The sequence below is a fragment of the Abrus precatorius genome, unplaced genomic scaffold, assembly GCF_003935025.1.
Source record: "Abrus precatorius isolate BTA unplaced genomic scaffold, Abrus_2018 Scaffold3, whole genome shotgun sequence".
In the NCBI taxonomy this organism is placed as follows: domain Eukaryota; kingdom Viridiplantae; phylum Streptophyta; class Magnoliopsida; order Fabales; family Fabaceae; genus Abrus; species Abrus precatorius.
In genome coordinates this window covers 24,990,261-25,014,214 of record NW_020874373.1, presented here as the reverse complement: position 1 = coordinate 25,014,214, position 23,954 = coordinate 24,990,261, and the positions used below count along the sequence as shown (strand labels likewise).

The following is a 23,954-nucleotide window of genomic DNA, read 5'->3' as shown; positions in this document are numbered from 1 at the left end:
ACACGTGATATTAATTTTATATTAAGTATTAACTTTCTCATTCATCGTACACTGAGATGCCTTTTTATATAAAAATAATGCCTTTTGAGTTGACTGAACGTGCAGCCACGATAAAAGCAGTAAGTCAAAGGGTTCTTATCCTTTCTATCCGTTGAGCTTATGGGTTGATCTTAAAATAAAAACAAAATAACTGGTTCTTTCGTTTTAAGCTTAATACTCAGTGCTTTATTTGTACATTTTGCGTTATAGGCACAACCATGGAGGTCAAAAGTGCAAACCAACCAGAGGCAAGCACTGATTCCAATTATGACAGAAAAGCAGAAATAAAAGCCTTTGATGAGTCAAAAACTGGTGTTAAGGGTCTTGTAGATTCTGGGGTGAAAAGGATCCCACGCATGTTTCATTCTGGCATTTCCATAACTGAAAACTCAGCCAGTGACTCTAAGTTCAGTGTTCCCGTCGTAGACCTCAAAGACATATATAACAATTATGTTAGGCATGAAGAAGTTGTCAACACAATCAGAAGTGCATGCCACAACTGGGGATTTTTCCAAGTGATCAATCATGGAATTTCAATCAGTGTTATGGATGAGATGATTGATGGAATCCGTAGGTTTCATGAACAAGATGCTGATGTAAGGAAACAATTTTACACAAGGGATTTGAAAAATAGAGTTCTGTATCATTCCAACACTAGCCTTTACCGAGACAAATTTGCTAACTGGAGAGATACAGTTGGGTGCCCTATGGCTCTTGATCCACCCAAAGCAGAGGAATTGCCTGCAGTATTCCGGTAATGCATTAAGTAACACAATTTTTAGATTTTACACTTATAGAAAGTTTTGATAAATTAGCAAAAAAAATAGTTCTTTTTTAGAATACACTTCCTCCATGATTTCAATGTAATCCATTATGATTTTTAAGAATTTCTATTTATTTATTTCATAATTAGTATTTAAAGAATTGTTTGAAAATGAATATTGAAGAGGAAAAGCAGAGAAAACAAAATCTCTATTTTAATTTGATAATAATACAAAATAAGAGATTAACAAATTTAAAAATAAAAATTTATCATCTCCTCCTATTTTATATTATTATTATTATTATTATTTTGTGAAAAATCTCCTCTCAAACACTCTATCTAGGTTCACAAAAATGTAGTTTATTTTTGCATATCTAGGTGCTTGCCTATTATATGTTACAAGGAGAAAATTTATTCAAGTTAACTTAAGATATATAATTATAAATTTCATATTTCATATAAGGTTTTTCAAGTATTGGTCACTTGTGCATGCTAGTTTCAAAATTAATTTAAACTATTTGAATTATAAATGAATTCTTTATTCTCTTACAGAGACATTATTGTTGAATATTCGGAGAAAATAATGGGTCTGGGTTGTACAATTTTTGAGTTAATGTCAGAGGCTCTTGGCCTTATTCCATCTTGCCTCAAAGAATTGAGCTGCGCTGAAGGGCTTTTCATTCAGGGTCATTACTATCCACCATGCCCTGAACCCAAATTAACTATGGGCACATCGAAGCACACTGATGCCAGCATCATGACAATACTTCTACAAGACCAATTGGGTGGTCTTCAGGTTCTTCATCAGAATCAATGGTATAATGTTCCTCCTGTGCACGGAGCTCTTGTAGTAAATGTTGGAGATCTTCTACAAGTAAGTGTTATAATGGTTATTTTAAGTGTTTTCAATAGTTTATACTGTTAGCCAAAGTGTTTTAAGATTGCTTTAATGATTGGATTATAAAAGTCAAATCTGGTGAGATGATTTTATGGTTTGGGTTAGGCCTTCAATTATGTTTGTTGAAAGATGTAAACACTGGTTTGAATTTGGTTAAACTATAATTTATGATTTGTACAAAGGAAAATATAATTTTTGTTTCTATTCTCAACTTGTTTTTCTCAAGTCTCTGTAAAAAAAAAAAAATACATTTTGATTCATTATAAATTGCCCAAAAAACTATCATTTGCATCCTTGCGTTCCTTGAATTATCATAGTAAATTGCAAAGACATAATCTAAGGTGGCCCAAAACATCAAATTATGTAAACCTAACTTTTATATTGATGCTTTTATAGGATCGATGTTGACTAGGGATTAACATGTGATAGCCAAAATAAAGTTACACAGTTCTTCTTTGATACGGTTTGTGAGGAGTATATTTCTTAATTTCCTTGCTATTGTTGCAGCTTATGACAAATGACATTTTTGTGAGTGTTTATCACCGGGTCTTAACAAGTCATAAAGGGCCAAGAGTTTCAGTAGCTAGCTTCTTTAATGGTCAAGCTAAAGAAGGTTTATCAAAGGTTTATGGTCCAATAAAAGAATTGTTATCAGATGAAAACCCACCACTGTATAGGGACACTACCGGAGCAGATTTTATGGCACACCATTTGGCTAAGGGGCTTGATGGGAACTCTGCCTTGCAGCCTTTCAGGTTGTGAAATGAACAACTTTCGAATTAAAATGGAACTTGAAAAAATTGATGCACTCTTGATTCTCATGAAGCTGGTTGTAATGCATTCTAACTTTGTGCCTTTTACTTGTATTAATTTTCCAACGAGTTATGTTTGTAAGGCAGCAGCATCAAGTCCTGCAGACAGAATAAGATAAATTAATTTAGTAGTTCACATTCAGTGTGCATATGTAAATTTAGTTTAAATGAATTTCATTTTATAGAATTAATTTTAATTAGAAGCTAGTTTTGATTTATGTTTGGAAACTTTTATTATAAAAATAAGTTTATAATAAAATTTATGCAAATATATATATATTTTTAAATATATTTATATGATGTCAAAAATATAAAAAAATAATTTTTTAAGTGAAATTATTATAATAAAAATATTTTTAAAAAATTAATTTAAATTTTTATAATTATCTTTAAAATAATATAGTTATTTTTTATTTTTTTTATTTACCTCAATATATTAATTTTTTTTCTTATTTCAATTCATCTAAGTATCAAGTATTTTTATTTTTATTTTTATTTCTACTTTATTGTTTTTACTTTGAGGAGAATTCTACGGTACCCTTTCCTTGTTAAGAGGGTTCAATACCCTCTTTAAATCTATTAAATTTAAATTTACATTTAAAGGATTTAAAAACATATATTTACTAATTAATTCTAAATTTTTTATAATTATTATTGCTAAATAATCCTTTAGTTTTTAATTTAAGGTTTCACAAAGAACTTCTCCACTTGACTATCAAGTTTCGAATAAGGAGTTTTCACTAGAATAAAAGGGAGAAAAGCAAAGCCTATGAAGAAACGAATCTGAGGTCATCTGATCTTTAGAGATTAGACAAACTCATTTCTTATGAATTCTTTTCATTTTATTTACATTGAGCACATTGTATTATTCACTGGCTTCTCATAGAATTTGAAGATTCATGAAGAAGATTCTTGTTAGCCCATTTCTTATGCTTCTTCTCATCCCATATACATTTGAAGACATTGTATCATTTACTGGCTTCTCACAAAATTAATTGAAGATTCTAAACCCTATCTTTACCCTCACTTGCAATTTTGAATCATTGTTTATTTTCAGGCTTCTTGCATTTTTCTGGAATGAAGAACCCTAAATCATATGATGCAGAATTGTGATTTTTGTTATAAATTGAAGAAATCTTTGTGTCTTGTTTGTGAATATCTCTTGTTCAAGTAATTTGTAAATATGGGATTTCCATGCACATTTGTAATTTTTCCATGCACATTTGTATTATTACTGGATTTTATACATTAGTTAAATTTCAAATATAATTTTTCCTTAGCATCAATGTATCATCACTATTAGAAAACAGAACTTCATTTTTCTTTAATTTTTTCACAACAGCCACACATATGTATATCAATTCTTTTCTCTATTTTTTCCATTTGGTTATTAATATGAAGCGATCGTCCCCTTCTTGCTTGATTTTAAATTTCTTGCAATTATTTCTTTGAGATTTTGAATTTTCCTCCTGAACAAAATGATATAGAGAAATAAAATAAAATAAAACAATAAAATAAATAAAAGAGTCAATGATATAGATGAGAAATTTGAATATAATTGTGATGTATTCTTATAGTTAAAGGACTTGAGAGATTGTTAAAAGACATGTTAAAGAATGACAGAATGGTGAAATGAGTTAATTGTCAAGGAATCTTCCCTTATAAATTGTTGAAAGAAATGTCCAATGATTCAAGATTTGAAAGCTTTCCTAAGGAAGAGAGAATGTTACTTATAAGCATGTTACTTGAATATCCATCACCTAGTTGGACTTAGATGATAGTGTATTGTATTCTCTTAAGAAGTCAAGTGAAAAACTGTGTTGTTTTAAACTTTATGTATAGAGAAATTTTTAAGAAGTTTCAAGTTTCTCACTTGTTATTACTAATAAATAAGTAAAATGTATCCACGTGGATATCCAACATGTTGAACCTGGATAATTTTGAGTTACCCTTCTCTTCTTTTTCATCTCACTCTTTTTTCAACTCCAAGAAATTAGAAGAATTGATGCTGAAGATGGGATTGTTGTGATATTAGAGACCCTGCCTCCTTTGTCCATTTTGGACACCTAAAACTCCTACAGTTTGTGTGGAATTGTATTTACAGTTAACTCTTTTGTGGCTCAGAATATCTGACCTTTTGTTTACCAATTACACTCGGTTTAAGTGTAAAAGTTAGTGTTTTAAAAGTGCCTCTATTTGAAAGTGTTGTCATTAAGTAAGACAAAATTCAGTTTTAGTGGTTATGGTTATATATCCAATTAGGTAATTAAGCACCTTTAAACCTTTTTTGTAACACTAAATATGCTGATGTCAAGCTTGTTATACTGTACAACAAGACTAAATCATACTGTTAATTTGCATCAATATAGAACCTATTTTGAATTTATATTTTTCTACATAAATCTGTAATCAATTTTAGCATATAAAATATATTTTTTTATTTTAAAAGTTGATTACATTACTAAAATAAAATGTTGGATTGATGTTGTGGCATGCAAATTCATATAGCCAGATCTATATCTACACTTGTATACATAAGCTAGGGGAAATATGTTGAATGTAATAATATAAATTAGTTTCTTTATTTGCCAGCCAAGTACTGGCACAAGCAAAAGTGGCTAATCTAGTTTTCAAGGTTCGTAGGTAATAAATGAAACTAGCAACTCTACTCTGGTTGCATTATATTGGTAGAAGCTGCATATCATATCATTTACCAAGTCTTGGATAGTCTTAATTGTGAGAAGTCTAATTTTCTCTAACCTTTTTTACATTATATTATAACCAACACAATCATAATACCTAGTATTTTTTGCTCGTTACTAAAAGGTTTTCTTTTTATAGTGGTTGCAAGAAGAAACAAGTTGTTTATTGATATTGGTACATCACATTGAGTACTTATGTAATTAGGTTAAATTACTTTAAGTGACAAAGTTAACCCTAATTAAGTTAGAACAGCCCTCCACTATTGATTGTACTTTGAAAGAACAACTAATTATCTTCCATGATATATGATTGATAACAGACAAGATGTTTTCCTATAGAAAAATAAACAGTTGAGAAAAAAAGGAGGATTTAAGAAATTACAAACATTCAAGTCTTTAAGCTAATGACAGTCAATTACGGCCAGTAAACAAAGTTTGATTTCATTTTTGAGAGAAACTGAACTTTTCAGGCTTGTCAATAGCAAAATATTAACTCTTGTTTTGCAACTAATATATAAAGACTAAAACAGTTTCTTTTTTAAGGCACGTACAAGTATATATTTTCAGAAATTAATAAATAATAAAATTTTATTGAATATTATAATACTTAATATTATCAATATATTTTTAATAAAGAAACATTATATATAAATTTTTGTATATGTATTTAATTACACTTTAAAAAATTTAAATTTAAAATCAAAATCAAAAGATGATAGTAAAAAGGTAAAGAAAAGGAGAGTAAATAAAAACAACGAACAAAGGACACATTGAACAACAGCTCAAGAAGAATAAAACAACATAAAATGGTAGATAGAAAAACAAGAAAAGGGCATAGATGAAAGAAGTGGTGTGAGGGAGACAGGCAAATTTATGTTACATGCTCTTACCCATTCGTGTAGTCTGATTCAATTGAGCACATTTTGAGGACCTATACATAATCATGTTATCATGATATTTTCAAATAATTTAACCAATAATTTAAAAATTTTGCTAACATGTTGAACACTTTTGAACTAATTAGATGCAAGTTGACATTATTTTATGATTACTGGTAGATCCTTAGGGTATTACGAACAACATATTGTTATAGACATTATTTGTGTTTTGCTATATATATATAAAATATATGCATTTTTAAGTTCTCATTTGTAAATATTGTTCTCTTTCTTTATGTGTTGGTCTAATTCAATTTATTTGTTTTGATTTTGAATCATAATATGTTGTACTATTGTAACCAATATCTTTGCAGATTATTAAAAATAACAAATAATGATGAAGATTGTATTAATTTGTATGATGAACTAAATTTGAATTTGACAGGGTTTACTAACAATAATGGTCGTCAGAATAGTGAAGGAAAATATGTTGTTGAAATTGATAATAGTGTGAAGAACATTAAAGTTAGCAATGAAATTGAAGATGAGATTTATAAAAAAACTAAACGAGTTGACAGCTAAAGATATATTTGGTCTTGAATTTTCATCTGAGTTTGAAGCATGTGAATTTTATCAAAATTATGCAAAATGTCATGGATTTGTGGTTAGAAAGGATGATATTGATCGTGATGCTATAGGAAATATTATCATGCGATAGTTGGTTTGCAATAAAGAGGACTTACGGGGTAAAAAACACATCGAGAGAGTGGATCGAGTTAGAAAATACAAACCTGTGACTCGAACCAATTGTAAAGCTAAGTTTCGAGTTCACCTAGATTATAAGACTTAAATGTGAAAGGTTGTGGATTTTGAGGAATCTCATAACCATCAGTTAATTATTGTATATTATGCTCACTTACTGCCTGGAAATCATATGTTGAGTGATGCAGATAAGGCACAAGTTGATAGTTTGTATTTATATAGAGTAAGAACAAGTCATATTATGGGTCTAATGTTAGGTCAAAAAGGTGGATACTCTGAGCTTGGTTTTACCAAGAAAGATTTATATAACCACTTAGATAACTAAAAACGTGCTAAAATAGAAGATGGAGATGCTTTTGCTTTATTGTGTTACTTGCAAGCAAAGGCAAATAATGACCTATGTTATTTTCCAAATTCACTACCACAGGTGATAGGAGGTTTCAACATTTGTAGTGGTCAGATGGCCCAAGTCGACTTGACTATAAATGTTTTGGAGATGTTATTGCATTTGATACGACTTATAAGAAAAACAAGTACAAAAGGCTATTAGTTATTTTTTGTGGGTATAACCATCATGGAGAAACTGTAATATTTGGTTGTACGTTGGTTGCTGATGAGAAAACAGAAACATACAAGTGGATTTTAGAAGCTTTTGTTGAAGCTATGTTTGATAAGCATCCTAAAGGAGTGGTTATTGATGGTGATAGTACAATGAGAGAGGCTATGATGAATCCATATTTTTACTGATATTTTAGCATAATTCTAACTCATTTGATAAGGAAAATATATGAAGAAAGCAGAAAAACTCAGAAAAAGAGAATGATTTGAAGTTTTCTTTCAATTTGTAGTTATTTTAGCAATTGTGAAATTTTTGCTTAGAAATTAAGTCTTTAATCTTGTTTTTAAAGGAACAATTCGAGCAAGGGTCATGTAAATGGAGGCTTGATGAAAAGGAAGAGGAAAGTAGCAAGTCTGGACTCCAAAACACAAGAACAAGAAAATGCCGGCTGGGCGTGATCACTATTGTCAGTGAAAGTGATCACTCCAGAGCTCAAAGAAGAAGTGAACCTTAGGCGTTACCACTTTTGCTAAGAAAAGTGAGAGTTCCAGAGAAGCCTCAGACTCAGCATGCTCAGCGTTATCACTTTTATCATTAAAAGTGAGCGTTCTAGATAGACAAAATATCAGCAAAGCTCCGCGTAACCACTATTGTCATCGAAAGTGATCGTTCCATAGAGCCTTCAACTTGGCGAGTTGCACGTAGTCACTTTTATTCATAAGAGTGATCACGCGCAACTACTTGAGCTTTGCGGTGACACTTTTATCAGTAAGAGTGATAGTTCGAGAGAGCTCTCAATTCAGCAAAGTTGCGCGTGGCCACTTTTTCTCATAAAAGTGTTAACGCGCAACCAACCAACCTTCTGCGTAGCTACTATTTTTGAGAAAAGTGATAACGCTCAAATCTAGAAATCTCTATAAATACCAGAAGCGCTCAGATTTTCGGGGATTCGGTTTTATTTTTCTGTTTTTTTTGTTAGATTGTCATTGAGAGAGATTGAGAGAGAAGATTAGGGTCAAGTCTCGAAGCTTCCATAAAGAGAAATCGGATTGGAGCTCTCGGCCATGACTTCTTGGAGTTTTTCTTCTTCTTCTTCTTTCTCTTTCTCTTCTCCCATGTTTGAGCAGTTTCCTGTAGTTAGGAGTTTATGGAACTCGAATTGATGTATTAATTTGATTTTTGTTTCTGAAATTCGAGTATTTGGATTAATTGAGTTGTTAATTCTGCACTTTTACATAATCTTTGAATGGGAATTCATTTGATTAACCTTAGAGGAACATTTGCCAATAAGAATTGGATTTGATTCTCTGATCTGAATGAACAACCAGAATTAGGGGTTTCTTAGGGATAAGTACACTTAATTCTGCAATCCTAATGTTCCAAGTCTTAATGCAACATGAAATTGAACTTCACCTAAGGGATTAGGGTGGTTTAGTTACTTGTTAGGGTCAATGAGTTAAGGGATTAACCTTTGGCTATTAAAATACGAAACTAATTGTTAATTAACCAAGTTCTTGAATATTTAAATTTGGCATACTTGGGCATCTGTGCCAAGGCATCAACAAACGGTAAATTAATATGAAGTTGACGAAATAAAGATAGAAATTTACCAAATTGTTCATCATCCTTGTAGGGAAGTGGGGGTATGAATTCTTTCACTACAGGGGACTTTTTCACAGTCTCCTCTTGACATTTATCCTCCTCTTCAACTACATCTTTTTCTGTTTCTTGTTTCTCCTTCTCTTGTAATGTTCTGTCACTCCTTAATGTTACTGCATTGACCTGCTCCTTAGGATTAGTCTCAGTATTGCCAGGCAAGCTTCCTTGGGGTCTTTCTGAGAGGAGTCTAGAAATTGACCCAACTAAATTTCTAGATTATGAATAGAGGCTTGTTGATTTCTTAGTGTTGTCTCGGTGGATTGAAATTGAGATTCTGAAGTTTGAATGAATTTGGCCATCAATTCCTCAAGGTTTGACTTCTTTTCAGCTGGGAGTGGTGGTGGATGTGAAGCTTGTTGAAATCCTGGGAGTGTGTTGTTCCGCATTGGCTGTTGGTTGTTGTTCCATGGTGGGTTTGCATAATTTCTCCAGTCCGGATTATTCATGTCATTATAATTTTGGTACGGCGGTCTATTTCCTATCACATTGGCATGCTCTTCTTGAGTAACTTGGCACTCATGATTAGGGTGGCCTCCTCCACAAATATCACATCTCATCATCGGAGTAACTGGATGGTTAATAGATAAACCATCAATCTTCTTCCCTAAGGCTTCAACTTGCATTGCCAAGGATGTTATTGCATCAAGACTATAAATCCCAGCAGATTTTGCAAGTTTGGATCGAGTGTCGCTCTATTGATAGCTATTCATTGCCATTTCTTCAAACAGTTCTTGTGCAGCCCTTGGTGTCTTGCAATTCAAAGTGCCCCCAGCTGCAACATCTATCATCTGTCTTGTGGCTGGGTTCAACCCATTGTAAAAGGTTTGCACTTGAAGCCAGTCCGGAATCCCATGATGTGGGCACTTCCGTAGCAATTCCTTAAACCTCTCCCACGTATCGTATAAAGTCTCTGACTCCAACTGGTAGAAGGAAGAGATATCATTCCTCATCTTGGTAGTTTTCGCGGGGAGGAAAATATTTCGCTAAGAATTTTTCTACCATAGCCTCCCATGAAGTGATAGATCCTCGCGGGAGAGAGTTCAACCATTGCTTTGCTCTACTCCTGAGAGAAAATGGGAATAGCCTCAAGCGGATTGCATCATCAGTAGTTTCATTAATCTTGAAAGTATCACAAATCTCTAGAAAATTTGCAATGTGAGCATTGGGGTCTTCATCTTGTAACCCATCAAATTAGACAAACTGCTAAACCATCTGAATAACATTGGGTTTTATTTCAAAATTCCCCTGCACATCCGGACGAACAATGCTAGATTCTGTACCAATTAATGATGGACGAGCATAATCGGACATGGTCCTTGGTTGATCTTCATTGTTCGCTATTCCTTCCATGTGATTTTGTGTGTTTTCCTTCTGAACTAGTAGTCGTCTTTCTTTCCGAATTTTTCGCAAAGTTCTCTTTATCTCTGGGTCAAGTTCGAATAATGTAGCAGAACGGGTTTTGGTCATGCACCAGAAAAATCAGCTCCTAAAAAATAATAAAAGCAAAATAATAATAATAATAATAATAATAATAATAATAATAATAATAATAAATAGAAAAATTAATTTAAGATTAAAGAAATAAAGAAAATTAGTAAAGACATAATCAAAGAAATCTTAAATAACTAGTCCCCAGCAACGGCGCCTAAAACTTGGTGTGTAAAAATCGATTACTGGACAAGAGTACCCGTTGTCAGAGTAATATTATGAAAAATAGAGTACCAAGTGTCGTATTCACAGGAACTGTTATTAAGAATTACTTCCTTAATTGCGTAATTGTTAATGAATATGAAAAATAAATTTTGTTGATAAAATTGCTAAAAATAAAAGAATAATAAATTGAAAGGAACAGATTTCTTATAATAATAAATTATAGAAATGTATGACTAAAGATATTCAAGGGAAATAGACAAGTATCTAGACTGTAAATCCTTCTAAGTGTCCAAATAACTAAAATTCTTCTTCAACTACTTAGTTCCAAACCCTTATCGCTGCAAGAAATTTTAAATTAAATCAATACCTTTCTCAAGGATAATGATTCCTAACTCTCAGTTGATTAATCAGAATCTCTTTTTTAATTAATACCCCTAGGTTGCATTAAGTTCATTATGAAATCCATAATTAGGGTTAATCCTAATACAGAAAACTTACGTCTTTCTATCTCTAGAAATACATTCAAGACTTTTTAATTGAGCAATGTTAATTTCATGTAGGAATTTTACTCAAATTCAAACAAGAAAACAAGATGGAAGAAAATTTATACTACTCAATTAAACCTAAGAGAAAAGAACATGAAATAACATTAGAAGAATTCCAGAAAATTTGGTCAATTAGGATTCATTACGTCTAGATACTCAAAGGAAAATTAGAACCTACACATCTTGAAACTAAAATTACAAAAGTGATGAATTAAAACGCTTGATCCCATCCTCCAGCCGTCTCTGAGTCTTTCTTCCCTTCAAAAACCATCCTACATAGGTTTCTGTGCCAAGTTTCCTTTTATATGAGTGGCCCAAGGGCTCATCTTCTCGCAGAAATTTAAATTCTGACACATGTTAAAAGTACATGCCTAAGTACACAGCCATGTACTTTGGCAGTGTACATCTCTGGTTTCTAAAAGACGCCCGACAAAGCTTTCCATAAAAGTACACGCTCATGTACACGGCCATGTACTTTGGGTGTGTACATCTCTGGTCTCTAATAATTGCACTTCACAGCTTTCTTGAAAAGTACATGCCTATATACACGGCCATGTACTTTGGCTATGTACATCTTTTGTTTTGATGATACACTTCAATTGATGCGACCAGTGAGATACACGCTCATATACACGGGCATGTACTTGCCCGTGTATATCTCTGGCTTCATTGTATTCTTGATTCATGCAACCAGTGAGATACACACTCATATACACGGGCGTGTACTTTCCCGTGTATATCTCTGGTTCTTTGTGTGTTTTAATTTCCAATATTTTTTAAAGCTTTTACTTCTTGATCCTTTTTCCTGAAATATAAATAAAATGAAATTAATAATAGTAAATTTTCTCAATGAATAGCTTAAAACTCTCAATTATCATTCATGAATTACAATGTAGGATCAAGTATAGAAAACATTTATCAATGCAAAATCCATAGAAGCTTTATTTGTTCAAAACCAGTTGCAGAATCAGCAATTTTCTGAACAGATTGCTGCATTAACTCAACAAATTAGCAATATGCAGACTGGTAGTATGCCAAATGCACAACTAATTTGTGATTTCTGTGGTGGCAACCATGCAAATGGAGATTGTAACCCTACAACTGTGGAACAAGCTGACCAAATCAGTTGTATGAAAAATTACCAAAGGCCACAACAACCATATCCACCTGGTTTTCAGTCTAATAACAATAGAGGGCAGCAACAGTTTTACAAATGGAATCCATAGAATTTAAATGCAAGAGGAAATACAAGTTCTGCACCTTTTCCAAGTGCAGCACCTCAACTGCAACAGCAATACTTCCAAGGGAATTCCTCTGCATAGTTTCAGAAAAATCAAGGGTACTCAAATGCAAGACCCTTGAGTGAGAAGGTGAATGGGATAGAAGAAACATTATTGCAATTCATGAAGGTGACCTAAACAAATTTCAAGAACCAAGAAGCTTCTATGAAGAAGCTGGAAACACAAATTGGATAGTTGGCTGAGCAATTGTCCAGCAGAGAAGAGGGAAGGTTTCCCAACAGTACAATGATCAATCCTAAGGAACAATGTTAAGCAATTACTACTAGAAGTGGTGCTGTAGTGGCAAGCCCAAAAGCTGCAGAAAAGAAAGACAATGATGAAATAGTAGAAAAGAGAATTGAGCAAGACCTGCAGCAGGAAAATTTCAAATTATTAAAGAGAGATAATGCAGAGAAAAAGGTAGAAACTCCTACACATTTTGAGAGGAAGACAAAGAAACAACTTTTTGAAGAGTCTTACAAGCCTATAGACCCAGAAAAATATAAGAGGCTACCATATCCTCAAAGGGTTCAAAATCCAAAGCAAGAAGAACAATTTGAGAGGTTTCTTAGTGTCTTTAAGAAACTGCAGATTAATATACCTTTTGCAGAGGCATTAGAGCAGATGCCTTCATATGCAAAGTTCATGAAAGAGCTACTTTCTAGAAAAAGGAAGTTGGAACATGATAAGGCTCTACCTTTGACAGAAGAATGCAGTGCAATCCTCAAGAGGAAGCTTCCTCAAAAGCTAAAAGATCTTGGATCATTCAGCATTCCTTATGAAATAGGAAACTGCACAGTTGGAAGAGCACTATGTGATTTAGGGGCAAGCATCAACTTGATGCCATTGGCTGTTCTGAAGAAACTTGGCATAGAGGAAGTGAAGCCCACTAATATAATACTGCAGTTGGCTGATAGATCATACACTTATCCTTATGGTGTAGTTGAAGATTTGTTAGTTAAAATTGACAAGTTTATTTTCCCTGCAGATTTCGTAATCCTAGACATGGAGGTAGATGTTAATATTCCCTTGATATTAGGAAGACCATTCCTTGCAACAGGGAGAGCTTTGATAGATGCACAAAAAGGTGAACTTATGCTTCGAGTCCAGGATGAGAAGGTGGTATTTAATGTATTTGAAGCTTTAAAATATCCTGTGGAAGATAATACATGCATGAAGATAGACATTTTAGATTCTATTATTCCACATTATTCTATTAATTAGCTTGATGAAAAATATTGTGTTAGAAGAAATAATATCTGCAGGAAATGTCAAGTCTGAAATTCTGAATGAGGAATACATCATGGAAGTGGAGCAGCAATTAGAAGTCCTGCCAATTCAAAAACCTGCAGAAAATTCAGTAAAGGAGGAGCTAAAAAAGGATGTTAAAGAAGAGGAAAAGCAGAGGATAGAGTTGAAACAGCTTCCCTCCCACCTGAGGTATGCCTTTTTGGATAAGAAGCATGAGAATCCAGTCATTATTAACAATGAGTTGAAGGAGGAGGAAAAGGAAAAACTGTTAAGAATTATGAGGAAACATAAATCTGCCATTGGTTGGAGTATTGCATATCTGAAAGGTATAAATCCTTCATTTTTGTAAGCACATAATTTTATTTGAAGAACATTTTAAGCCTGTTAGGTTGAATCCAGCCATGAAAGAGGTAGTTAAGAAATAAGTCATGAAGCTACTAGATGCAGGAATAATCTACCCAATTTTTGACAGCAATTGGGTGAGTCCAGTCCAAGTTGTCCCTAAGAAGGGAGGGATGACAGTTGTACTTAATGAGATGAATGAACTCATCCCTACTAGGACTGTTACTGGCTAGCGCATGTATATTGACTATAGGAAATTAAATGAAGCAAATAGAAATGACCATTTTCCACTACCATTTGCAGATAAAATGCTAGAGAGACTTGTTGGACATTCATTTTATTGTTTCCTTGATGGGTATTCAGGATACAACCAAATAGCAATGGATCCTTTGGATCAAGAGAAGACTGCATTTACATGTCCATTTGGGATCTTTGCATATATAAGAATGCCCTTTGGTTTATGTAATGCCCCTGCGACTTTCCAAAGGTGCATGCTTTCTATTTTTTCTGACTTGGTAGAAAACATTATAAAGGTGTTCATGGATGACTTCTCTATTTTTGGTGATTCTTTTGATGATTGCTTAGCTAATCTATCTATTATCTTGCAGAAATGTCAAGATACCAATCTGGTCTTGAACTGGGAAAAGTGCCGTATATTAATTTATATCCTAACTTATTAGATTAATTTATATATTAATTTATATTAATTTATATCCTAACTTATTAGATTTTCATAGTATATGTTACGACTGATTTTATTTTTTATATTTTACAAAAATTTACAACTAATATTTCACAAAATTTATTCATAACTACATTTTATAACTAATTTTTTTTTAACCTTAATCTTTATAATTAAGATTAAATATTTAAAATAATAACTTTTAATAATCTTTTTTTTAGGCTATCATAGCGTTATTCTCCTTTTCACTCTCCTTACAATTCTTCATTTTGTTCAATCTAAAATCTCTTTTTTTTTTTTTTTTTTTCTCTAGAACACAACTCTAACAAATTTAAATTTCTATCAACTTAATCTTATTTTTTAACTTTATCTCTCTAATGTCACACTCATCAAAATCATCTTTAAATCTAACATTTCTGCTAACTGACTTAATATTTCACACTCCTTCATACTTCATCACCCCTTGAACCCTCTAATGCTGCTGGGCTAAAATCTTCTCAAGCTTTGAGAAAACCAGTCTCCATTGTACCTATTTCCTCTTTTAATATGTGTTTTAGACCTTCACAAATTTCAAGGCTTGAGGTGTGAAAGTTATGTAAACAAATTTGGATGAGTTTTGCAGTATAAACGTCTTTAAATGGGATGAAGACATCGTAAAAGAAGATAAAATAATAATCTTATTATTCAAAATTTTTGCAAGGTAAAGGATGAAAATAACTTATTTTTGAAATATTTTAAAATGATTTTATTTTTTATTTAAAATAAAATATCACGTTAATTAAGATAATAAATTATTATTTTATTACTTAATTTTAATTTTTTTAAAGATAAAAATTAATGTGATTGACAATTATTAATTTTAAAGATTAAAATTTTAAATTTAATAAATTAATTTAAAAACACAGTATATTATTTCTGCGTAAATGTTTCTTAAATATGCAAAAGTGAGAATAAACCTGCCATATTTATTGTGGTGTATGATCTTTCACGCTTCTTATCTCATTCGCATTATTCATTGTATCGTCAAACTCAAGCTGCGGGCACAAGCCAGAAAATATCACGTTTTATTATTTCTTTTGAGACACGTGATATTAATTTTATATTAAGTATTAACTTTCTCATTAATCGTACCCTGAGATGCCTTTTTATATAAAAATAATGCCTTTTGAGTTGACTGAATGTGGAGCCACGCTAAAAGTAGTAAGTCACAGGGTTCTTATCCTTTCTATCCGCTGAGCTCATGGGTTGATCTTAAAACGAAAACAAAATAACTGGTTCTTTCGTTTTAAGCTTAATACTCGGTGCTTTATTTGTACATTTTGCGTTATAGGCACAACCATGGAGGTCAAAAGCGCAAACCAACCAGAGGCAAGCACTGATTCCAATTATGACAGAAAAGCAGAAATAAAAGCCTTTGATGAGTCAAAAACTGGTGTTAAGGGTCTTGTAGATTCTGGGGTGAAAAGGATTCCACGCATGTTTCATTCTGGCATTTCCATAACTGAAAACTCAGCCAGTGACTCTAAGTTCAGTGTTCCCGTTGTAGACCTCAAAGACATATACAACAATTATGTTAGGCATGAAGAAGTTGTCAACACAATCAGAAGTGCATGCCACAACTGGGGATTTTTCCAAGTGATCAATCATGGAATTCCAATCAGTGTTATGGATGAGATGATTGATGGAATCCGTAGGTTTCATGAACAAGATGCTGATGTAAGGAAACAATTTTACACAAGGGATTTGAAAAATAGAGTTCTGTATCATTCCAACGCTAGCCTTTACCGAGACAAATTTGCTAACTGGAGAGATACAGTGGGGTGCCATATAGCTTTTGATCCACCCAAACCAGAGGAATTGCCTGCAGTATTCCGGTAATGCATTAAGCAACACCATTTTTAGATTTTACACTTTTTATTTTACTTTATAGAAAGTTTTGATAAATCAGCAAAAAAAATAGTTCTTTTTTAAGAATACACTTCCTCCACGATTTCAATGTAATCCAGTATGATTTTTAAGAATTTCTATTTATTTATTTCTTAATTAGTATTTAAAGAGTTGTTTGAAAATGAATTTTGTAAGAGGAAAAGCAGAGGAAACAAAATCTCTTTTAATTTGATAATATTTTTAGAATAAAAAATATAAAATAAGAGATTAACAAATTTAAAAATAAAAATTTATCATCTTCTCCTTTTTCTTTTTTTTTTGTGAAAAATCTCCTCTCAAACACTCTATCTAGGTTCACAAAAATATATATTTGTTTTACATATCTAGGTGCTTGCCTATTATATGTTACAAGGAGAACATTTATTGAAGTTAACCTAAGATATATAATTATAAATTTCATATTTCATAAAAGGTTTTTCAAGTCTTGGTCACTTGTGCATGTTAGTTTCTAATTTGTTAATTTAAACTATTTGAATTATAGATGAATTGTTTATTCTCTTGCAGAGACATTATTGTTGAATATTCGGAGAAAATAATGGGTCTGGGTTGTACAATTTTTGAGTTATTGTCAGAGGCTCTTGGCCTTATTCCATCTTACCTCAAAGAATTGAGCTGCGCTGAAGGGCTTTTCATTCAGGGTCATTACTATCCACCATGCCCTGAACCCAAATTTACTATGGGCACATCGAAGCACACTGATGCCAGCATCATGACAATACTTCTACAAGACCAATTGGGTGGTCTTCAGGTTCTTCATCAGAATCAATGGTATAATGTTCCTCCTGTGCACGGAGCTCTTGTAGTAAATGTTGGAGATCTTCTACAAGTAAGTGTTATAATGGTTATTTTAAGTGTTTTCAATAGTTTATACTGTTAGCCAAAGTGTTTTAAGATTGCTTTAATGATTGGATTATAAAAGTCAAATCTGGTGAGATGATTTTATGGTTTGGGTTAGGCCTTCAATTATGTTTGTTGAAAGATGTAAACGCTGGTTTTAATTTGGTTAAATTATAATTTATGATTTGTACAAAGGAAAATATAATTTTTGTTTCTATTCTCAACTTGTTTTTCTCAAGTCCCTGTAAAAAAATATACATTTTGGTTCATTATAAATTGCCCAAAAAACTATCATTTGCATCCTTTCGTTCCTTGAATTATCATATTAAATTGCAAAGACATAATACAAGGAGGCCCAAAACATCAAATTAAGTGAACCTAACTTTTACATTGATGCTTTTATAGGATTGATGTTGACTAGGGATTAACATGTGATAGCCAAAAAGAAGTTACACAATTCTTCTTTGATACGGTTTGTGAGGAGTATATTTCTTAATTTCCTTGCTATTGTTGCAGCTTATGACAAATGACATTTTTGTGAGTGTTTATCACCGGGTCTTATCAAGTCATAAAGGGCCAAGAGTTTCAGTAGCTAGCTTCTTTAATGGTCAAGCTAAAGGAGGTTTATCAAAGGTTTATGGTCCAATAAAAGAATTGTTATCAGATGAAAACCCACCAATGTATAGGGAGACCGCCGTAGCAGATTTAATGGCACACCATTTGGCTAAGGGGCTTGATGGGAACTCTGCCTTGCAGCCTTTCAGGTTGTGAAATGAACAACTTTCGAATTAAAATGGAACTTGAAAAAATTGATGCACTCTTGATTCTCATGAAGCTGGTTGTAATGCATTCTAACTTTGTGCCTTCTACTTGTATTAATTTTCCGTAACGAGTTATGTTTGTAAGGCAGCAGCATCAAGTCCTGCTGACACAGAATAAGATAAATTAATTTAGTAGTTCACATTCAGTGTGCATATGTAAATTTAGTTTAAATGAATTTCATTTTATAGAATTAATTTTAATTAGAAGTTAGTTTTGATTTATGTTTGGAAACTTTTGTTATAAAAATAAGTTTATAATAAAATTTATGTATATATTTTTTATTTTTTAAATATTTATATGATGTAAAAATATAAATAATTAATTTTTTAAGTGATATTATTATAATCAAAATATTTTAAAAAATTTAATTTAAATTTTTGTAATTATCTCTAATATAATATAGTTATTTTTTATTTTCTTTTTTATTTACCTCAATAACATATATTTTTTATTTATTTCAATTCATCTGAGTATCAAGCATTTTTATTTTTATTTTCCTCCTCTATTGTTTTTACTTTAATTCACTTTATTGGGAGAGAGGATTACATGGGCAGAAGAGGAAAAAGTAAAGAATGAAAAAGGGGTAACGCGTATAACATGGATTTGTAGTTGTCCACTAATAATTCATATTTTGTAAGTTAATGAAAAGTAATTTTATGTACGATTAAGTAGAACAACTTTTATTGTGAAATAATAAAAAAAATGAAAAAAATAATTATATGATACTAATTATTTGATGTTTAAATAATAGAGTTGTAATTTCATAAGAGACTATAAGGCCAAATAGTTTAACAAATTGATTATTTATTTATTTGTTTATTTATCATTAATCTTTCAACAAAAATGAGAACAACATGAAAACTTGACACACCATTTTGATTCATAGCCATGTAAGTTTTTGTTAAGATAATTTAATTTTAGAAAATTTATTAAAGGACATATTTAGTAAATAAAAATAAAACAAAATGAGAACGACATTATTTTTATGTCATTAGCTTTATTTTATTGTGTAGAACAAAAATGCATTATTATTTACTAATGAAATTAATTTAAATAATAAGCAGTTCGATATTACTTAAATAAAATTTTAAATTTGAGTACTTATATATGAATAATGCTATTCAAACACTCCATTTAGGTGTCTATACCCAACACCGTATGCAGGAGAGTGAGATTTTAATTTAAATTTTTTGAAAATAGACACTATTGGTATATGATGTACGATGTAAACACCTAAACGGGATGTTTGAATAGCATTATTCTTTATATATGTGAAAAATAAATTTTTAATGATAAATTGTACAATCTGTTGTATCTAAATTAAACTAAATAAAAAAAATACATTATTATTTTTGTTTGACTTTTAAACCATACATGTCAAGGAAACAGTCACGTTTTTATTTTCTTTGAGAAAATGGGGCACTCACCATTCTTTGAATCTGCCTCATTCATCCAAAAGATGTATGTATGTATGGACGTGGATTTCATGACCATGGTTGCGTGTCTGTGGACCATGGAAAGCAGTCACATAGATTAAATAATAATTTTTCTTTTCTACCATTGACTAGTATTTGGATTGGTTTAAATATATAATCCCACAATATTCTTCAGTAGTAGAATTTCTGTTAGAAACAGCGTACGGTATTCCTCTAGTTGTGTCTCAAATATGGTTGTCAAAAACACAAACCAGTTAGAGGAATACGATGATTCCACCTATGATAGGAAAGCTGAAGTGAAAGGCTTTGATGATTCAAAAGCTGGTGTTAAGGGTCTTGTCGAGTCTGGAGTAACCAAGATCCCACGCATGTTCCATTCTGGCAAGTTGGACATGGTTGAAACCTTAGCCAATGACTCCAAGTTAAGTATCCCCATCATAGACCTCAAAGACATTCACAAGAATACAAATATGCATGCAGAAGTAATAGGCAAAATTCAAAGTGCATGTCATGAGTGGGGATTTTTCCAGGTGATTAATCATGGAATTCCAACCAGTGTCTTAGATGAGATGATTGATGGAATTCGTAGGTTTCATGAACAAGATACTGAGTTAAGAAAAGAGTTATATTCCCGGGATTTGAAGAAAAAAGTGTTGTATTATTCCAACATTGGCTTGTATAGCGACCAAGCTGCTAATTGGAGAGACACATTTGGTTTTGCTGTTGCTCCAGATCCACCCAAACCAGAAGAAATACCAGCAATATGCAGGTAGAAGGATTGATAACATTTTTCTTTGTTTTATTTAGTTTTGTTAAACTCAACCTTAAGTGGATGTAAGCTTTTATTAAAAAAATATTTTATTATATTTTTATATCTTTAATTTAATAAATATTTACTAATTTTTTTAAACTCGGCTTTATTAACAAAATCGTATTTTATTGTATGACATTTATGCTGTGAATAACACTTGTTACATTACATAGATGATGCTTAATCATTATGACACTACGTATTTGCAGGGATATTGTGATTGAATATTCAAAGAAAATAAGGGATTTGGGTTTTATAATCTTTGAGTTATTGTCAGAGGCTTTAGGACTAAATCCATCTTACCTTAAAGAATTGAATTGCTCTGAAGGACAACTTATTTTGGGTCACTACTATCCTCCTTGCCCTGAACCTGAATTAACTATGGGCACTACCAAGCACACTGATAGTAACTTCATCACTTTACTTCTACAAGACCAACTTGGTGGCCTTCAAGTTCTTCATGAGAATCAATGGGTCAATGTTCCTCCGGTACATGGAGCTCTTGTTGTAAACATAGGAGATCTTTTACAGGTAAAATATTCTAAGTCAGATTGTCAAATTTTAGAAGTTCATTTGTATTTTACAGGTTACTCATCGTAAGAATTAATTAAGAATTAGGATACAATCGAAAAGCATGAAATAAAATTGAATAAATGATTGTAGTATTTTTATTGAGCTCTTAATTATATTAGTTTTGAATAATGCCTCCAAAAAACCCTGGTGGGGAAAGTTTGACTACAATTATCAAACGTGTAAAATATGGCATTATTTAATTGCCCAACTTAGACTAGTATGGGTTCAAAGAATCTCAATCAACCAGCCTTTCCTGACTTTTCAAGTTTAATATGAACCCTTGAATAGTTAGGTTCATGTCACTCCAATGAATCCTTTTCGTTTGGATAGCTACAGCGGAATATTGATCACCAACTTGCTTTTACTTGCTTGTTACGAAAACAGTGGCGGACTTTCTATGAAGTTTCTTGTCATGGACTTTACTATTTCAAAGAGTTTGCCTAGCTGTGATCTTTGTCATTTCCCCACAATGATTTTTATTTTCTTTGTATGATTAATATAATATATATTCTTAGACAAGAAAAGTCAGAAATAGTTGTCTTTCTATTTATGTAAAAGCTTGTTTATGTATTATCCAAATAAATTTATTACTGAACATATATTTATTTAATTATATGCAATTCTGTCTGGTCATAATGGTTTTCTTGTTAACAAAGCATATTGAGAAGAGAATTACAAACTATAAAAATGAAGAAAAAAGAAGGTTATCAATCCAAAAACTGCAAAATTCATTTGTTTCAAATAAAATGACAAACCAGGAAACCATATAAGAATGGGTAGAAGCTTCTTCATATTAATCACACCTCATTCTCTATACATTATTTCCCCGTCTGCGCCTAAATTTGTGCATACCAGAATGTTTCTAGTGAACTGCAATCATAGGTTTGAAATGTCATGAATGATAACTTGAAGCTTTGATATTTCTTCCATCTATCCTTGCCAAAATTTAGTATTACTATAGTTAACCCTTATTATAATTGATAAACCACTCTCTATTTGCATGTTTTCCTCCATATATATACGTCTTTGATTAAACACCTGAATTCTGTTAATTAAAACGAAATCAATAGATTGCTTCTTTATTGACACAATTTGTGAGGATAGCATTAATCAATTTATTTCATAATGGTGCAGCTTATCACAAATGACAGGTTTGTCAGTGTTTATCACCGGGTCTTATCAAGCAGCACAGGCCCAAGAATTTCTGTAGCAAGCTTCTTTATAAATTCATATGACCCAGTTGAGGGTGCATCAAAGGTGTATGGGCCAATTAAAGAACTACTTTCAGAAGAAAATCCACCACTCTACAGGGACACTACCTTAAAAGATTTCTTGTTACATTATTATGCAAAGGGCCTTGATGGAAACTCTTCCTTGGATCCCTTCAGGTTGTGAACTGACCATGCGAATGCCCTCTTAATTCTCATGGATCTGGCACTAATTTATCTAAATAACCAGCCAGTTTCTTGTTTTCCATGTTTAGCAACCTTTATATAACAGCACTAATTTGTTGTTGTTATTATTTTAAAACTAATTTGTAACTAAATGTAAGCGGTAATAATATCATTCCTAGTGAAATTTACATATTTTATAACTACGTATATTTGTAATAATTCTTCATTCAGTTCATGATCTTAAATTTGGTTTATATACAGTATTTAAGAACACTTAAGAAAAGTTTATTTACATAATCTTGTAGATTTGATTAACTGAATCAAGTTGGGGAGCCAAAAAGCACCCATATGGAAAAGAAAAAACAAAAAACAAAACGGAAAAATACAGACTTTAACGTGGTTTAACATTTTTTTATCTCCATTTATGTATTCTTAATACAATTTTATTATTTAGTAATTTTTTAAAATCTCAACATAACTTTATTATTTTTAAATTTTTGATCAAATAAAATTACAAATCCTATGACGTATAATTTTTCAATGGACAAAATTGCAAATTTTCTACTTGGCATACAACTACTCAAGCTCCAAACACATACTACTAGAAACATGCAAATTTTTTGTTTGTATTACAAACAGATTTACAGATAATTTTTTTTATTTAAATTTTTTGTTGGAGAAATCTATATGTAATACAGACAGAAAAAATCTGTTTGTAATCAACCAACCATTTAGCGTGTAACATCATAGACAAAAATTCTGTAATTTAAAATTGAAGTGAAAATTTTTTAGTATCAATTACAGATGAAAAAAATTTGTCTGTAGTCTTAATTTTTTTTAAACTTTTTATGTAACTTGTTACAGATAATTTTTTCTTTCTATAACTACATTTGGTAGATTTACAAATGGATAAATTTGTTTGTAACTGAATTGCAAAATGCTCTATTTCATTAAACTATTTATAGACAGAAAAAATACACCTGTAATGTGTGAAACATATCAAAATCGTGCCTCTTCCTTCTTTTTCTTCAGTTTCCATAATTTATCTTGACTTGAAGGCACGACACTTACTTGCTAGTAGAAGAAAAATGTTAACAAGAAATAACTTTTATAAATGTCTCTTTATGGTTGAGGTGTCTATCTCTCTTATCTCCCTCTCTCTAGCATCTTCAGTTTTTTTACCATTGCGAGTGGTTAGAGCATCCATTTGGAAAATAATTTACATCATTGTGTTATTAATAAGATACTCTAACTTTTAATTAATTTAGTTTTTAAATTTTTTATGTAGATCAAAGACTTATAATTTCTA

The 23,954-nt window shown here is 31.5% G+C and overlaps 3 protein-coding genes and 1 non-coding gene across 4 annotated transcripts; all 4 read left to right on the top strand.

Moving 5' to 3' along the window:
• Positions 1-252: 252 nt before the first annotated feature.
• On the top strand, positions 253-2,526 carry LOC113861838 (1-aminocyclopropane-1-carboxylate oxidase homolog 1-like). Its single transcript, XM_027494900.1, has 3 exons — positions 253-793; positions 1,355-1,676; positions 2,208-2,526. The coding sequence occupies exons 1-3, from the start codon at positions 258-260 to the stop codon at positions 2,460-2,462; spliced, it is 1,113 nt and encodes a 370-aa protein (XP_027350701.1). The 5' UTR covers positions 253-257; the 3' UTR covers positions 2,463-2,526.
• A 7,392-nt stretch (positions 2,527-9,918) lies between these two features.
• On the top strand, positions 9,919-10,025 carry LOC113864034. The gene has a single exon (XR_003504642.1). It is a non-coding gene; the product is annotated as a small nucleolar RNA R71 (small nucleolar RNA).
• A 5,972-nt stretch (positions 10,026-15,997) lies between these two features.
• LOC113861837 (1-aminocyclopropane-1-carboxylate oxidase homolog 1-like) lies at positions 15,998-18,615 on the top strand. The gene is made up of 3 exons (XM_027494899.1): positions 15,998-16,699; positions 17,277-17,598; positions 18,126-18,615. Exons 1-3 carry the CDS (start codon positions 16,164-16,166, stop codon positions 18,378-18,380), a joined length of 1,113 nt encoding a protein of 370 aa, XP_027350700.1. The 5' UTR covers positions 15,998-16,163; the 3' UTR covers positions 18,381-18,615.
• Positions 18,616-19,933: 1,318 nt separating this feature from the next.
• On the top strand, positions 19,934-22,747 carry LOC113862739 (1-aminocyclopropane-1-carboxylate oxidase homolog 1-like). Its single transcript, XM_027495899.1, has 3 exons — positions 19,934-20,636; positions 20,888-21,209; positions 22,386-22,747. Exons 1-3 carry the CDS (start codon positions 20,098-20,100, stop codon positions 22,644-22,646), a joined length of 1,122 nt encoding a protein of 373 aa, XP_027351700.1. The 5' UTR covers positions 19,934-20,097; the 3' UTR covers positions 22,647-22,747.
• Positions 22,748-23,954: the final 1,207 nt, after the last annotated feature.

Excerpts from the sequence above, each read along its gene's own strand:
- LOC113861838 (XM_027494900.1), top strand. The coding sequence starts at position 258 with ATGGAGGTCAAAAGTGCAAACCAACCAGAGGCAAGCACTGATTCCAAT. Across the intron at positions 794-1,354 it reads GAATTGCCTGCAGTATTCCG|AGACATTATTGTTGAATATT; the intron begins GTAATGCATTAA and ends ATTCTCTTACAG. Across the intron at positions 1,677-2,207 it reads ATGTTGGAGATCTTCTACAA|CTTATGACAAATGACATTTT; the intron begins GTAAGTGTTATA and ends CTATTGTTGCAG.
- LOC113861837 (XM_027494899.1), top strand. The coding sequence starts at position 16,164 with ATGGAGGTCAAAAGCGCAAACCAACCAGAGGCAAGCACTGATTCCAAT. Across the intron at positions 16,700-17,276 it reads GAATTGCCTGCAGTATTCCG|AGACATTATTGTTGAATATT; the intron begins GTAATGCATTAA and ends ATTCTCTTGCAG. Across the intron at positions 17,599-18,125 it reads ATGTTGGAGATCTTCTACAA|CTTATGACAAATGACATTTT; the intron begins GTAAGTGTTATA and ends CTATTGTTGCAG.
- LOC113862739 (XM_027495899.1), top strand. The coding sequence starts at position 20,098 with ATGGTTGTCAAAAACACAAACCAGTTAGAGGAATACGATGATTCCACC. Across the intron at positions 20,637-20,887 it reads GAAATACCAGCAATATGCAG|GGATATTGTGATTGAATATT; the intron begins GTAGAAGGATTG and ends ACGTATTTGCAG. Across the intron at positions 21,210-22,385 it reads ACATAGGAGATCTTTTACAG|CTTATCACAAATGACAGGTT; the intron begins GTAAAATATTCT and ends ATAATGGTGCAG.